This window comes from Podarcis vaucheri (genome assembly GCF_965113315.1).
Source record: "Podarcis vaucheri genome assembly, chromosome: 6".
NCBI lineage: Eukaryota > Metazoa > Chordata > Lepidosauria > Squamata > Lacertidae > Podarcis > Podarcis vaucheri.
The window spans coordinates 26,331,877-26,347,237 of NC_138764.1; the positions used below are offsets into that span (position 1 = coordinate 26,331,877).

The 15,361-nt window shown below is 41.7% G+C and overlaps 1 protein-coding gene across 4 annotated transcripts in view; it reads left to right on the forward strand.

The window, feature by feature from the left end:
- The window catches only part of VAV3 (vav guanine nucleotide exchange factor 3), a 218,184-nt gene that overhangs the window by 93,516 nt on the left and 109,307 nt on the right, over positions 1–15,361 (forward strand). For all 4 annotated transcript variants that reach the window (XM_082227827.1, XM_082227824.1, XM_082227825.1 and 1 more), the window contains exon 2: positions 4,082–4,198. In XM_082227827.1, the coding sequence (XP_082083953.1) occupies positions 4,139–4,198 (60 nt within the window). In that variant the 5' untranslated portion in view covers positions 4,082–4,138. The remainder of the gene's footprint in view (positions 1–4,081; positions 4,199–15,361) is intronic.

A 15,361-nucleotide genomic window follows, 5' to 3' on the forward strand; every position in this document is an offset into this window, starting at 1 on the left:
TAATAGCACATCTGGTCTGTTAATCAGGCAAGGTTAACTGTTAAGAGAGACACCTTTTAATCTGTTTGAAAGATAAAATGGTTGACTATTGAGCCATTAAAAACTGAAACCAAATACGCTAAGTGTGCTTTTAGGCAACAGGGTGATTTCATCCTATTGTCAAGAGGCTTGTTACTTTAAAGGAATTACTTTTGTGCATGGTAACTAAAGATGTGTCCCTCTTTCCGATGGAAGAAAGATTGATGAATGGTGACAAATGGTTGGTTTCATGCTCCCGAAGGCAGTCTTAGGAGACGTGCAATGTCATTTCACAGTGTCTCCTGAATGTTGGATGTTGCAGAGAACAGCTAAATTCAACATCATACCCTGTAATTTCCCATTTAATTTACCATACAAACTTAAACATAAAATTAGCACCATGTGCAGAATTAAAGACTGCAGTTAAAAGGAATTCCGCCATAAGATATTGTGGAAACTGTACGCAAATATGCCCACAAAAGTTACAAGCCCATAATTTTTGCCATAGCTATTTCCATGATATTGATGGGCTGAAAGGAGGCTGTAGGGAGAGGAGATGGAAACAACAACAGAGAAGAGCCAGAACTCTTCCAGTTTACTAGAACGTCCTTGCCTGATTTTCTTTCTTCCTCCTCCTCCTCCTCCTCCTCCTCCTCCTCCTCCTTCTTCTTCATGGCTACAGCCTAGTAGGGTTGGGTGCATTTAAAAGTGAACCTACCTATTTCACACTTTCTAAAACAATACACATGGGGAAGCACAACCATCCTTAGAAATTCACCCTTCTCCGAATTTTGCAATGCAGCTCCCTTTGGCACAAGTAATGTGCATGGAAATACATATACTAGGGTAGAGAGCACATAATAAGAATATGTTAGTGAACATAACATGCGAAAAATGCCAAAATATTACGGTTTGCACTTGCAAAAATGTGTATGTTAGGGGAAATTGCATACAAAACGTGTATCTTAGGAGAAATTTGCACTGTCATGCTGATGAATTTTCATGAGGACTTAAAAAAAAAGGATCGTAAACTGATGTGGAAGTGTGGATAACTGAACTTAAGAATGGAAAAAATGAGAAACCAAAATGGATAAGATTCACCCATCCCTACTGCTGAGTAACTAATTTGCAAGCCTAAGGGTGGTATTCAGTCAAGTTTTACTCAGAGTAATACCCACTGATATTACTCAGCATGACTACATCAAGGTCATTGATTTCAGTAGGTCTACCCTTACTGAAACTTAGTTGAATATCACCCCTAGCATGTCACAGCAAGAATATATGACAGCTTTTAATGGTGTACAGAGGAACAGAGCCGTCTTTCCCATAGAGCTTAGTGGTGTGTCGCACCAGGGCGCTGGCCTCTCAGGGGTGCCCCAGCAAATGGGGGAGCTGCACGGCTTTGCCGACAGCCTCTCCTTTCCCTGCATGCCCGTCAGCTGCGCCCTGCCAACCATAAGGCTGGCGGGCGTTAAGCTTCCTCCCAAGCCTCTGGGAGGATTGCTCTCCTCCCAAGGAGGCCTGGGAGGGGCGCAACTTCACTCCCAAGCCTCTGCGGGCATCGCTGTCCCGCAGCGGCATGGGGGAGAGTTGCGCCCCTCGGATGGCTGGCAGTGCGCAGCTACGGCCACCCCAACACTATCTGTGGTAATTTGGGGGTGCTGGGCGGATATTTGCACCTCGGTGCTTCATCTGCTAAAGACAGCCCGGCAGAGGAAAGACTTAAGTCACCGAGATTCTCTCTTCTTTACAGTTGTTTTACCCCATCACTTAAATTGCATGGGGAATATTCTAAGAAAGGGCTCTCCGCTACCACATATAGAAGAAGAAGAAGAAGAAGAAGAAGAAGAAGAAGAAGAAGAAGAAGAAGAAGAAGAGTTTGGATTTGATATCCCGCCTTTCACTCCCCTTCAGGAGTCTCAAAGCGGCTAACATTCTCCTTTCCCTCCCCCCCCCACAACAAACACTCTGTGAGGTGAGTGGGGCTGAGAGACTTCACAGAAGTGTGACTGGCCCAAGGTCACCCAGCAGCTGCATGTGGAGGAGCGGAGACGCGAACCCGGTTTCCCAGATTACGTGACTACCGCTCTTAACCACTACACCACACTGGCTCTATAATGCTTTAGGGAAGCTCCATAATGCTTTAGGGAATATAATGCTTTAGGGAAGCTCCATAATGACAGATGAGCTTTTCCCTTAAAAAAAATGACCTCTTGCCTGCCTGTACCAGTCATCTCCTCCAAAACTGTAAAATGAGTGCATGTCCTACAACAGCCTTCCCCATCCAGTTTCCTTCCAGATGTTTTGGATTATAGCTCCTATTATCCTTGACCACTGACCATGCTGGCTGGGGCTGATGGGAACTGGAGATTAATAACAAAAGGGGGAAACTCATTTGGGAAAGCTGTTCCATAAGAAGTTATATGATCCTTAGAGTATGTATGTATGTATGTATGTATGTATGTATGTATCAAGAAATACAGGGTGAGTCTTTTAAAAGAGGCCCCGTGGAACATGTGTACTCTGTATCCATGGGGCCTCTTTTAAAGGACTCACCCTGTACAGTATAAGCACTGCAGTTTACAACAATATAAAAACCATACAGAATTTCTCAGAATTGCTGCAAATTGCAGGTGTTCCTCATGGGTTGATGTGGACTGGGCTTCCTTCAAAGCAGGATGTTGAAATATCGGTAGCTCAGAGTAAAACATTTGTGCTTTAGAAGAGAGTTGTATAATTGTGGGGGTGTGGAGAGTTGTATTATGTTGGTCAGCCACAGGAGTAATGGGACAATTTTTCCTATGTCACGTCCTTCCTGAATCAATGCCTCATGCGCTCACTTCCAGTTCAAAAAAAGAGCTGGGGGTAAGGAAACTGAGAAGGTCTGACCCAGATGTACTGTTACAGTGTAGGAGGCAGAAAACACAGCTGAAAGGTGCTTTGCCAATTCTTCATAATTTCTGTAGCTATTGGAAATATCCATTATTCGGAGCAGTAGCTTTGCTCAAAGCAAGCCAGGTGTCTTTGATTCACTTCTGAAGGTGAAAATGCATATTTTCCACATTAACCGTTGTGTACTAGTTTATTACTTCTACATAACTTACTGTAAACTCATAATTGCATAATTCCCAGGGGTGTTATTACGGTACATTCTGCTTATGCAATATGCATTTGTGGTGGTTTTTAAACTGTAAGTACAGTGCATGTATTTACAGAATCTGTTTAACTAGGGTTCTAATTAACTGTTTTGGTGTGTCTGTGTCTGTACGCAATCACAAAGTGCTTGTTTTCATATGTTGTATAATTAATTCTACTGCGGCAACGCCTTGTAAAATGCCAGAAGCATTTGGCTTGCTTACAGCTTTAAGACTTCTAGAGTTTAAAAAATGTTGTTCCTTAAAATCACCTTAAATAGGTTAACGGCATCCTGATCATTGTGCCAAGAATGTCAACACGGTTTAAGGCGAGAGAGCCAGCCTCAGGTGGCAAATTTTAATTTATTGCCTGAGGGCAGCAAATAAAATAGTCAGGCTAGTTTTATTACATTTCTACTACCAAGGATGAGTTACTTCAATATTCTGTTTCAGGCATCAGATTGCCTTGTGCCATCTCTGTACTGCACTTTTCATTATACATACTTCCTGTTGGTGGCTGTTCAAATTGGGACTAAAGGAACTAAACAGTAGTTCTTCAATTCAAAAGAATATCTAGAATCCACAAAGCTATGAAACTAGTTTTATGAAGCCAATGAGTTTTTGTGACTTTCCTCCTCTCTCTTGAAACAGCAGCCCGCCCTCTCATAAGAAACTGCTCTTGAAATTGAGGGAATTTCAAAGGCAGTTTTTCATATAACACAATGGATTGGGGAGAACCTCAGTTTTCTTCGTTTATTTGTTTGACAAAATTGAGATGCCATGTGACTGCAAAAACAACAACCAATTATTCTACTATCCTTGTACAAGCCCCTTATGAAGGCTGTATACCCACTGATAAACTGTAATTGTATTGTACTTGTAGATTATTTGGTGACAAACTTAAGAGTGTTCTCTTTTTATTTCTTTAGTTTCTCTGTTTGAAGAATATAAGAACATTCCTTTTGGCCTGCTGTGAGACATTTGGGATGAAGAAAAGTGAACTTTTTGAAGCATTTGACCTGTTTGATGTCCGTGATTTTGGAAAGGTATTTACAATTTTACTCTCATCCACTTCTATGTATATTTAAAATCAATGCATAATTCAATTAGCAGCTTATGCTGTTGGATATTCTCGATGAACATACGTGTTAGCTTTTTTACTGGGAAAATGTCACCATGTATGGATCACAAGGTGATTGTGCAATTGCAAGAAATTAGTAAATTAATATTACCCCATCTTTACATTTCCCTTGGTTGTGGTTTGATTTCTCAGCATGGGGGCATGTTGATAAGGAAAATTAAGGGTGAATTTATACATGCTTACACTGAAGCAAGAAAAAAAAATACTGATGTTTGGCATGCCTTTATTTTTTTTGTATCATTACCTATGGGTAAAACAATACAGCTGCCCCAACTTGACATCTCCCTTCATTAGCATGAAACTGAATGAGGGCAAGTACCTCACCTTGAAACACCCCAGTTCTCTTGAGCTTCCAGTGCTCCTTCAAAAGAAGGAATCCATATATCCATAACATCACCAGAACTTGTTCAAAGATGACCAAAACTTTCTAAAGACTGTACCAAGTGCCCACTGTGAAGCAATAATAATGATTTGGGCACGTGTAGGGGTGGTACCTCTGGTAGGGGACATTTCTGGGGTGGTTTGCCCAATTTGGTTGCCATCCTGCACTCAGCTCTCATCTGTGACTCCTAGAAGCCGTCAGCATGCAGCAGCGGCCACACCTTGAGAAATGACTTTGTCTTGCTGGCTAAACCAGGTGAGGGTAGCCGGTGGGTCTCAAATCCTCAGTGAGTTAGGGACTTCCCCTGCATGCAAAGGCAGCCTCCAGCAGATTTAGCGGAAGAAATCAGTAGTAGGTTCAACAGTCAAGAAGGTGGTTATTGCATGTGCTGCAGAGGAAAATGAGGGGCAGATGGGGCTCATTCACCTGGAAAGGTTGCCCATCTAGGAGAAGGAAAACTCTGATCCTCAATCTCCTCTCTTTTGTGGCTATACTCATAAGTGAGAAAGGCTCCAGGAGTAAATCCCAAGGAAAAAGCCATACCTGCTGCCTTGCGGGACATCTTTGGGAGAAGAAAAGGCTAAGGAGTAAACCCTATACAAATCCAGAGCTGTGTCCCTAAGGTGGTTGGATGGTCTCTTGTATGCCTCCTTCTGCTCTGCTCTGCTTTGGATCACATCAGTGAGTCTGTGATGGGGGGTGGTCTTGTCATTGAGGCTGCCCAGGGCCTCCATACAGGCTTGTGCCCCGGACAGGTCACTTCAGTGCTGCTAAGGCAGCAAAAACAACGCGGGAGGCAGCAGTTATGTCTGCAAAGCAGTTAACTGTCTCTGCGGGCAGAGCAGGCACTGTGATTCTCCAGCCGTTTGACTTTGCCCCTGGGAGCGTACTCCATTGTCCCTTGAGACAGACGGATTCCAACAACAAGTATTTGTTTGTAGGTTGGTGTTACGTTCATTGTGGATACAGTAGCCACTGGTGCAGCATTTTTAGCTGAATCCATCTTTTTAAACTTGTCTATTGTCACCTGCAGCCTATTTATCATCTTTCAAAGAAGCTTCTTAGTAATTACATCTGTTTGCTTTGAAGAAAGGCCATAGGATAAGAATGTAATACCAACAGAACCTTGAATAATAACATTTTCAATACACAAGATTAGATTCATGTTGTTAGATTAACAGCGACTGCTGATCTAATTTTACAGGCAGCCACTGCTAAATTTGTCACACCTTTATAAGCATCACAGCCTGGAACACCACCACACTTTGCATATTTGTCAGTTGCACAATACAGAACTGTGTTCTAGATAGATCTCATTTTTAAGGGGGGGGGACCTGAACTCTCTAATTGACTTTAAAAATTAGCAGGAAAAACATTACATGCTACCCTATTTCCCCAGTTACGGCAACAGAAAGGTGGAGGAGTTGTATTGCTGTTGCCAATGAGATAATTTGGTACAAATGTGATTTGTTTTCTGGACAGTCACCAGAAAGTGTCTCTTCACTTGCCAAATGCTGTGTTCATTTACTGTGCTGTAGTCTGCCTTGCACTGCTTTCTGATGTGTTGGTAAACAAATTGTAGTTGATTTTTCTCCCTTAATTTAAACTCACAGTGCAGCTGGCTGTGCTTGTTACAGAACAAATGAAACCTGCAACTTTTTATTTTTATTTTTGCAGCGTGTCCCTTCTCATAAAAAAGTGCTCCCATATGGGGTTTAAGGCAGCCATTCTCAATCTGGTTTGTTTATTTCTGTGATACCTTAGACTTGCTTTAGAAACAGTGTTTAAAATTCTTTTCGAAACCTCCCTTGCCTGGGACTGATATCTGCAACTCCAGTGCATTCAGTAATATTTACTCTCTGGCTAGGCACATGCTGTTGGAGAATGGAAGGAAAGCAGTGCGTCCTAATGTATCTGTGAAGTATTGACTAAAGGTTAAAGGAGACATTTCCCCCAAAGCTCATGATTAAGGAAAAAATGGGGGGCAATGATTAATCAAAGACAAGGATTGGGATATGGGGTCTGAATCTGGTAAATAGGGGTGTTGGAAAGTAGCACATCCGTGCAAAACATATCCATATTTTCCTATCCTGCATGAAATGGACAATTTGCTTTTCTTTCTTCTGTCTGTTTCAAGGAAAGCTGTTTTGTAATGGGGGAACTCACATGTGGTAAATAGTAGCAGTAGCATTATATGATTCTGTGAAGTGCCATTCCCAGCTCACCCATAAATCCTAGTAGCAGATGGCAGGATCAACTTGTATTGTCCTCTTTACATTCCATATTGAGATGTGTGTGTTTTTTAAAAGAAGCAGCTGGAAATTAATTTTTTTGTAGATTATTTGTACCTAAGGATTTGAGTTTAATGACACAACCAATGCACTTTGCAACTATTTGTAAGAATTCTGTGTGTGTGTGTGGCCACATTTTACTCCTTGGTGAAAAATGCAGGGTTTGATACGAGCTGTTGGTTGTCTTTTGAGAAGGCACTGTGTTTGTGCAAAAGCAAATGTCGAATAAGTGGGGAAAAATTATTGGCAGCCTGCAGAGATTTGTAAAATGATTATCTGGCTGCATATGACTCCCTTGCCTTATTAAGATATGCATCCTTCTTCTCTCTGCAGTTAATTTTTATTTTAGCTATTTCAGTATCTTGTGGCACCTTAAAGAATGACGTATTTATTATGGAATAAATTTTAGCATACTAGAGACCACTTTATCCTTTTCGCAGTTGTCTCTGCTTGGACATGCTGGCTTGCATGGCACACCAAGCCAAACCTTGGATTACTATAGTGTGGCATAGAAGCAAAAAAGGACCAGACGAGAGCAAAATTGCTGTGAGCTCATCTCAGTGAGCGTGCAGAGTCATGTGGCTTCATTAAGCCAAGGTTTGGCTTAGCATGTTGTACAAACAAAGCCACTGAGAGGGTCCAGGGCCATGCCTGGGATATGACATCAAGCGTAGGGTCCAGGCTATCCTGCTACTTCCCTTCAGAGATCCTGCTCACATAAATAACGAAAGCAGCAGTGACATCTTTCAAATATTTATTTCTACGCTAATGATACTTACAACACTCATACTTTGTTGAACAGGAAACCCATATGTTTAGAAGCGAATATTATTTGAAGCATTTCACAAATGCTTGGACTCTGTGGACTTTTGCACAACGTTAGTCATAGCTGCCTCCTGTCCTGGAGGATTTGTGATCGGTTGTGTTGGCTTGTTGATCATGAAGGAAAGATTCCTCCCGGCCCCCGCTTCTCAAAATGCTGCCAAGGCAAAGTCTTTATTTGGGATTCTGTACCAGAGAGTCACTTTTCATTTGGTTAACTGTTTTCATTCCTTATGAGTTGGCATACGGACATAATTCAGGTTGTGCTGGATTAATCTGAAGTGTCACGAACCTGAAGGAAACATTTTGAGCTGCATAAAAGGCACCCTCCCTTCTCTCCCCCCCCCCGACGATTATTTTGATTGCTCCAAAGTATTGTTACAAATGTTGGCCAAGCCATGCCAGCCTTTTGCCAGGGAAATTTGCTTGGTAATGACCCAGGATGTCCAAGCAGTGTCTCTTTATGGTAACTTAAATTGTTGGAGGATGGCTTGGAATGTGAAACCCACCAGAACTCAAGGGAGATTACTCAATCTTTCCCTCCAGCTGGAAGGAAAGGGCAAGCGGAGGAAACAGCAGAAGTGTTTTGGAATGGAGAAAAGGAGCAGGTTTTAGGGCTGTGAAAAAGAAGCAGCAGTTTTGAGACAGGTGCTGAGAGAGCAAGAGCAAGGAAACGAAAGCTGGAAAGCACCATTTAGCAACAGAATCTCTTTGGAAAACTGATAGAATGGTAGATTTGCCTCTTGTAGGAATGCTTAATCTGTTTGCATTCACCTTTGCCTGTTAGTAGATCTGTCACATATTACAAAATTGCCATAAATCTCCATTGATCTCTCCTGCAAAACAAAGCCAAATTGAGAAAAGTGTTCCTCTTGTAACTTTTTATCAGGAAGATGTATGTAGGAAGCCTCGGCCCAGTATACCTGAAGGAGCGCTCCCCCCCCCATCGTTCAGCCCAGACTCTGAGGTCCAGCTCCGAGGGCCTTCTGGTGGTTCCTGCACTACAAGGAGCGAGGTTACAGGGAACCAGGCAGAGGGCCTTTTTGGTTGGAATGCCCTCCCACCAGATGTCAAGGAAATAAACAAGTATCTGACTTTTAGAAGACATCTGAAGGCAGCCCTGTTTAGGAAAGTTTTTAATGTTTGATCTTTTATTGTGTTTTTAATATCCTGTTGGAAGCCACCCAGAGTGGCTGGGGAGGCCCGGCCAGATGGGTGGGGGTATAAATTAAAAGTTATTATTATTATTATTTATTATTGCCCTCACTCTGGATTGGCTTCATTTGTCCTCGGTGATGTTATCATATACCTGATGTGTAATTGACTGTGGTTACCCATATAGAAAATTCACTGAGTATGTGTGGTTTGGGTATGTGATTGGTTGCTTGATTGATAGAGAGATTGAGGTGGTATGAGGTGGTGGAAGGTTGTAGTTGTTTTCTGAATGAATGGTGAGAGTGATGTTGTGTGAAGAACGTGTTTTACTATCACTGGGAGTTCGTATCATGATTCTGAGTAGTCTCCCCCACCATCGATCTTAGTTCTATGGATAGGTTTTTTTTTAAAAAAATGAATATAAATATTGTGTATTATTTTGTTTTTTGTTTTTTCCGAATTGCAAACTATCTGAAATCGTGCTTATTGTACTTTGAATATATATTTGAATTTTCTTTATTGTAAACTGCTTCAAAAATTATGTATAGTGGTCTGTAAATAGACTGAATAAATAAATTGGAGATGAGGACTCTGAGTTGTACTCAGATATATACTCAAAGTGTTGGAAGTAATCATCCTAAATTAGTCATGCCCGTTAATTTCAGTGAGTCTAATCTGAGTAGGAGCAGGGCTTTTTTTCCAGTCAGATCTCAGTTCTGGCACCTCGGTTGGGCGCCATTGCCATTCTAAGGGAATGAGGGAGGTGTTCATAGTGAGTTCCGGCTCCTCTTTTTCTAGAAAAATAGTACTGAGTAGGACTAATACTGATCACGATGTTCTGAGTGAGGAAAAATACACCATTGCAACAGTGGGAGATGGGAGAAAAACAGCGGCAGTAAACGAGATTAAAAAACATTCTGTCATAGTTTACAACTTCGATACTTGGTTGCAGGTCTGCCTTTCTCATTAGTTGAATCCCTGTATTGCCCCCCTCCCCGTCATTATTAATTGCAAATAATTTTAGGATGGGCAGCTTCAGCGCAGAAATAACAGTCTAAAAGATTTGGCCTACTCTCTTTTGAAATCCATTAAAGGCCTCAAATTTATCAAAGGAGGAGAGTTATTTCATATACTTTTTATTGTTTCTGTTTGTCTTATTTAATTGGAAGTAAGCCAGTGGCCATTTTGCAGGATAGGGATAGCCTGGATGGCACTCTCCAGATGTTCTAGAGTATAACTCCCAGCAGCCCTAGCCAGTCTGTGTTATGGTCAGGGATAATGGGAACTGGAGTCCCGCATCCCTGGTCCAGCACCTGGGACTTAACTGTCCCTGTTGTAATAGTATAGCCAGATGAAAATGCATATTCATTGTGGCAGTTCTTAATGAATCTGGTGATTGAACAAAAGCCCAGGAAAGGCAATAAAGCCTTACATTTTATTGCAACACACTTGCTTAGCAGATGCTCAGATTACTTTCCACGACATCACAAAAACAAAATTTGTTTTTAAAAATGTTAAAAAGTACTTTGGTGACATAACTAATACGCAAATGGCAATTGGAAACTTTTCAGTATGCTTCTTAGTTGTTGTTCACTTCTCAGACAATAGAGGCACAGCAAGCTCCAGCAAAAAGGAACATGTAAAGAAAGGTCATGACGTATGCAGTCATTTTAGCCACATGGTTGGTGCTGCGGAAATCCAGGCCAAGATGCAGCAGGACAGTGTGACCCAGCTGAGCTAGCAGACTGCAAACAGTGCTGGACTGACACCAGTCTCCAACAGATTCTATGAAGAACTGATCAGCAAAGAGAGATGCATGTTTTTTCCCTTCCTGAAATCTTGAGAGTCTTTTTGTTTTTTGGTCTCTCTTACCGATTCAAAATTTCGGATACAAATCTGTTTTAAAGATACAGACTTTAACAGAGCTGAAAGCAGCAGGCACATCAACAAGCTTTGCTAGTCTTTAAAGAGCTATCATTTGCATTTACAGCACCAAAGTGAGCTCTCTGGAGCACAAGCTAGGGCAGTGTGTATGGAAGTTGGAAGTGCTGGGTTGTCCATTCAACACAGCAACCAGCAACAAATTTGAGTTATCCTCTCTGACCCTCCTCTGGCCAGTTGTTGTTTCTTTTAATTGCAAAATGGTTTCCTTCACCCACAACCTGTTACAGTGAGGATGTGACATATTCCTTCACATTGGAATTGTCACCAAACATCAAAAGCCATTAAGCAAATGCAATCAACTATCAAAATGACGAACACCTGAGGCTTTTTAGTGCCAATTGTGTATTTCATTACATCAAGCAAAAAAGATTCAAATCATGCTTTGTTTGACTGCAACATTTTTTGTAATGTTAATTTAGACCAGGTGTGCACTTAAGCTAAATTTCTTCACCAGATCAGCGGAGGCTGCTCTGCCTATCTCCTTGCTTGCAACCAGTCTAGGCTGGCAGGCTTTCCTCCATAGTTTGAGTGTTGCCTTTTTAGAACTCAAGAGAGATAAAGATGTGAACCAAAGCAGCATGAGTTGGCTCTACTTATCATTGTACCTTGCACCAGCAGCTATTTGCTCTGTTTCTCCTGTTATTCTCCCTACCTTGCACCCGACCAGCCCTAATCAGCACCAGTTTCTATTGCATCAGAGGAATGGTTGGGAACTCAGTGCTTGTATGTGCGCTTCACCTTCTAAAACTCCAGTGCATGAGTTATTTAACACCTCAGAAGGGTGAAAACACTTTGTAATTTGTGATGCACAAAAACACAGCAGCAGAACTCTGCTGGATTCTGCTGTGTGTTATGTTCAGGAGGAAATCAACATCAGATAAGTAGTCCTGTTCATTGTAATCCATCTTTCACCAGATTCTGAAAATTACTTCGGGTTGTGTGTAATAATGGTTGTCTCTGCTATTAAAGAAGAGGCCTAAAAAAAGAAAGAAAAAGAACTCAAATGTAGGTCGCTATTGAAATGGGAACTTAACATCCTTCTGGGAAGAAATATGCACTCATAGGACAGTATCAATCTATTGTGTAAAGAGCATGACGTCATTAAGATAGCCAGGGTGCCACTTATTTTGGTGGAACATTGTATCTGTACACAGAAGCACTGTGCTACTCAGAGTCTGAGAAACCAAGCCTCCGTATGTGTGCCTGTGTATGTGTGTGTGTGAGGTTTCACTCCTTGGAAACGCTGCCCCTAAGTTCAGTGCTTCCCTTCCCCTTGGGATTGAATGGCATCCATTAATGTAAGGGAGCATACTTGAGAAGGGGTACTTTTTCTCCAAAGCTTGTAAACTTTTATTAGTAAGCATTAATAATACATTAGTAAATGTAAGGCCTCAGCTGTAGATCATAACTATTATTACTTCTAACGCAGACTTTCCCAACCTGGTGCAATTTAGATGTTTGGGACTGCAGCTTTCATCAGTCCCAGCTAGCATGGCCACTGCTTAAGGGGAGAAGAAAGTTGTGGTCCAAACAACTTTTGTAGGGCGCCAGGTTGCTTAACACTGTTCTTACATTTCAGTTGTACATCTTTTATCTTTAGGACAGAGGCATACTTTCACCCTGTTAAACTTCTTATGGGTGTCCCCAGAAATCAATTATGGAAACACATTTTATTTTAATTAGGGGGCCTATTTTGGTTTGCAATGAATTTTTTTGTTTCTTTGCCCCTTCCATCCAACTCCCCTTCTTTTTATCTGCTTATGGTATCGGTGTGACGACTGTTGATGAGCAGCACACAATAGTGCATTTTTGCTTTAAGATCTGTAGAAAAGAATAAATATTTGATGAAATAGGCCCCTTCTTTAAAGGTTTCAAAGTTGATTCATTATTCACCTACCTGGCATGCTGTGCTGAGAGCCAAGTTATGATGGTTCTCATAACCTGAGGATCACTATGTTCTAGCAAGTCACTGGATTTTGCTTTATATGGACTTTGTTCCCTGTTGGCCTATTCTCCAGTGTCATTAATTAGACTGTTGGGTGGCCTCTTTGAAGAGCCTCATTATGCTGTCAGTGCTTCTGACTCAAGTACAAAATTTAAAAGATGGATGTTGTCAGAGAGAGACTTCTCCCTGACCTTGAAGTTTCTGCTGCTTCCTGACAGTGTAGACAAACATCTAGGTTAAGTATTTTTAAGGCTTGTGTTTGCTCATTCTATTCCTAGATGTGTCTCCTTGCAAATGTCAGGTTCCATTCCTATCTTAAATGGAGGTGATAGATCTCCTCACCTTCCTTTTTAGTTCTGCTCTCTGTAATTGTTCTGACTGCTGTGAAAAATCACACAGAATTCTGACTGACTGAGGCGGGTGATATAAAAGGGAAAGCAGGAAGGGGAAATGGAACGGAGTGGCTGGAACTCTGAACAGAAGCAGTCTGCACTGCTGAGCCCTATGTATAAGTATCATGCTTGTGATACTTGTCTCCTAATTCTCCCAAACAAAGATGTGTGCATCTAAGAAGGAAAAGGAGCATGCTGTACTGTTTTTCCTCTTTAATTTCATGCCCCAATTTGCGTGAGCTTGCCATGCTCTGAAGCATCTAGATGAGGGTGCTCTGATATATAAATAGATCTTAATGGATGATGTGGTTTACCTCTGAGGATGTTCATTTTTTTCTCCCAAGTACTCCTGGCATCTACAGTGTCATTGCTCTGGAGCAAAAGGGTAATGAGTCTCATCTGTGAGTGTGCTTCCTTTGTACTGCAGAGCTGAAGAGGAGGTTTCTCTTGGGCTTGCTTAGCAGCATTTAGCGAAAGAGGCCCAGGGATTCCTACAAAAACAATTTCTGGGGGAGGAGGGGTTCAGTCCTCTGTAAAATTAGATTAGTAGCTCACATGGGGGCGGGCCAGGTGATTCTTTGTGTGCTGACTAGACTGAATTTAGGCTAACTAATATTTAATTTTGCTCTGATTAGAAGCAGACAGGGTTTAGGCTTGTGTACTGTAGTTCAGCTGTGGACTAGGTAAAACCCACAGAATGTATTGCTTCTCTTAGGTTTTATGTTGCTGCAGCATATCAACCCACAAGGGCCAGTTGTTCAGGGATGCAGGGGAACTTCTTTCAGGAAAAAAAAAAAGTTGATGAGCCAGATTCAGCCTCAGGCCTTATTCCACATTTGAATAGCCTAGTGCACACCACAACCTCTTATGTACATTTTAGAAGAGTGTAGATCATAATTATGACATGGTAGAATGAACACAGGGAACTGGTTCATTACTGAAGCACACATGTGAAAACATTGTAAGCCGGGAACCTGCAGTTGATTTGCACATTGATATTTGCGTTAGAACTATTTAGTGTTTCAGGTTTTAATTCTACCTTGAGCATGAGAGAAGGGCAATGCACAAATGATTTAAGTAAATAATTGAATAGCCCTGCAAACATGTGGCATGACTTCATTTCATTTAAAAAGCAAAGCCAGTCCCTGTAGTCCTCAGATTTGTACGGTATCCGGTTTTCTACTGTATGTTCCAGTAAGTGCCCATGCACTTGAATCGGGGTTGACAGCATCTAGGCACCAGTTCTGTTTTTTAGTTCGTTGCTGTGTCACATTAACGGTGAACACCCATCACAAAAGTCCCGGCTACAGGCCTGGGACCAACAGTGGTGACCAAGTCCTCACTGGCCTTGCAGACAACTTCATTGTCCAGAAAGTGGGAGAAGCAACAAGAGGAACAGCCATTTTAGATCTGGTCCTAACCAATGTTGATGACCTGGTTAGTGGGGTAGAAGTGGAAGGATCATTAGGCGCGAGTGATCATGCTCTTCTTAAGTTTACTATACAGCGGAAAGGAGCAGCCAAGCATACTAGGACTCAATTTCTTGACTTTAAGAAAGCCGACTTTGTAAAACTTAGGGAAGTGCTGGGTGAGATCCCATGGACAGTAATACTAAAAGGAAAGGGAGTTCATGATGGCTGGGAGTTTGTTAAGAGGGAGATAGTAAAAGCACAACGTCAGGCAATACCAATGAGACGGAAACATGGAAGGTGCCTAAAGAAGCCAGGGTGGCTATCTAAAGAACTTTTTAACTGAGTTAAGATTTAAAAAGGATGTGTACAAAAAATGGAAAAGGGGGGAAACCACCAAAGAGGAATTCAAACAAATAGCCAGCACGTGTAGACACAAAGTCAGAAAAGCTAAAGCACAGAATGAACTCAGGCTTGCTAGAGAGGTTAAAAGCAACAAAAAAGGCTTTTATGGGTATGTTCGTAGCAAAAGGAAGAACAAAGAAACAGTGGGGTCACTCAGAGGAGAAGATGGGGAAATGCAAATAGGGGACACAGAAAGGGCTGAACTCCTCAATGCCTTCTTTGCCTCAGTCTTCTCCGATAAAGAAAACAATGCCCGACCTGAAGAATTTGGAGCAAATGATTCAGCAGAGGAAACACAGCCCAGAATAACTAAGGAGATAGTA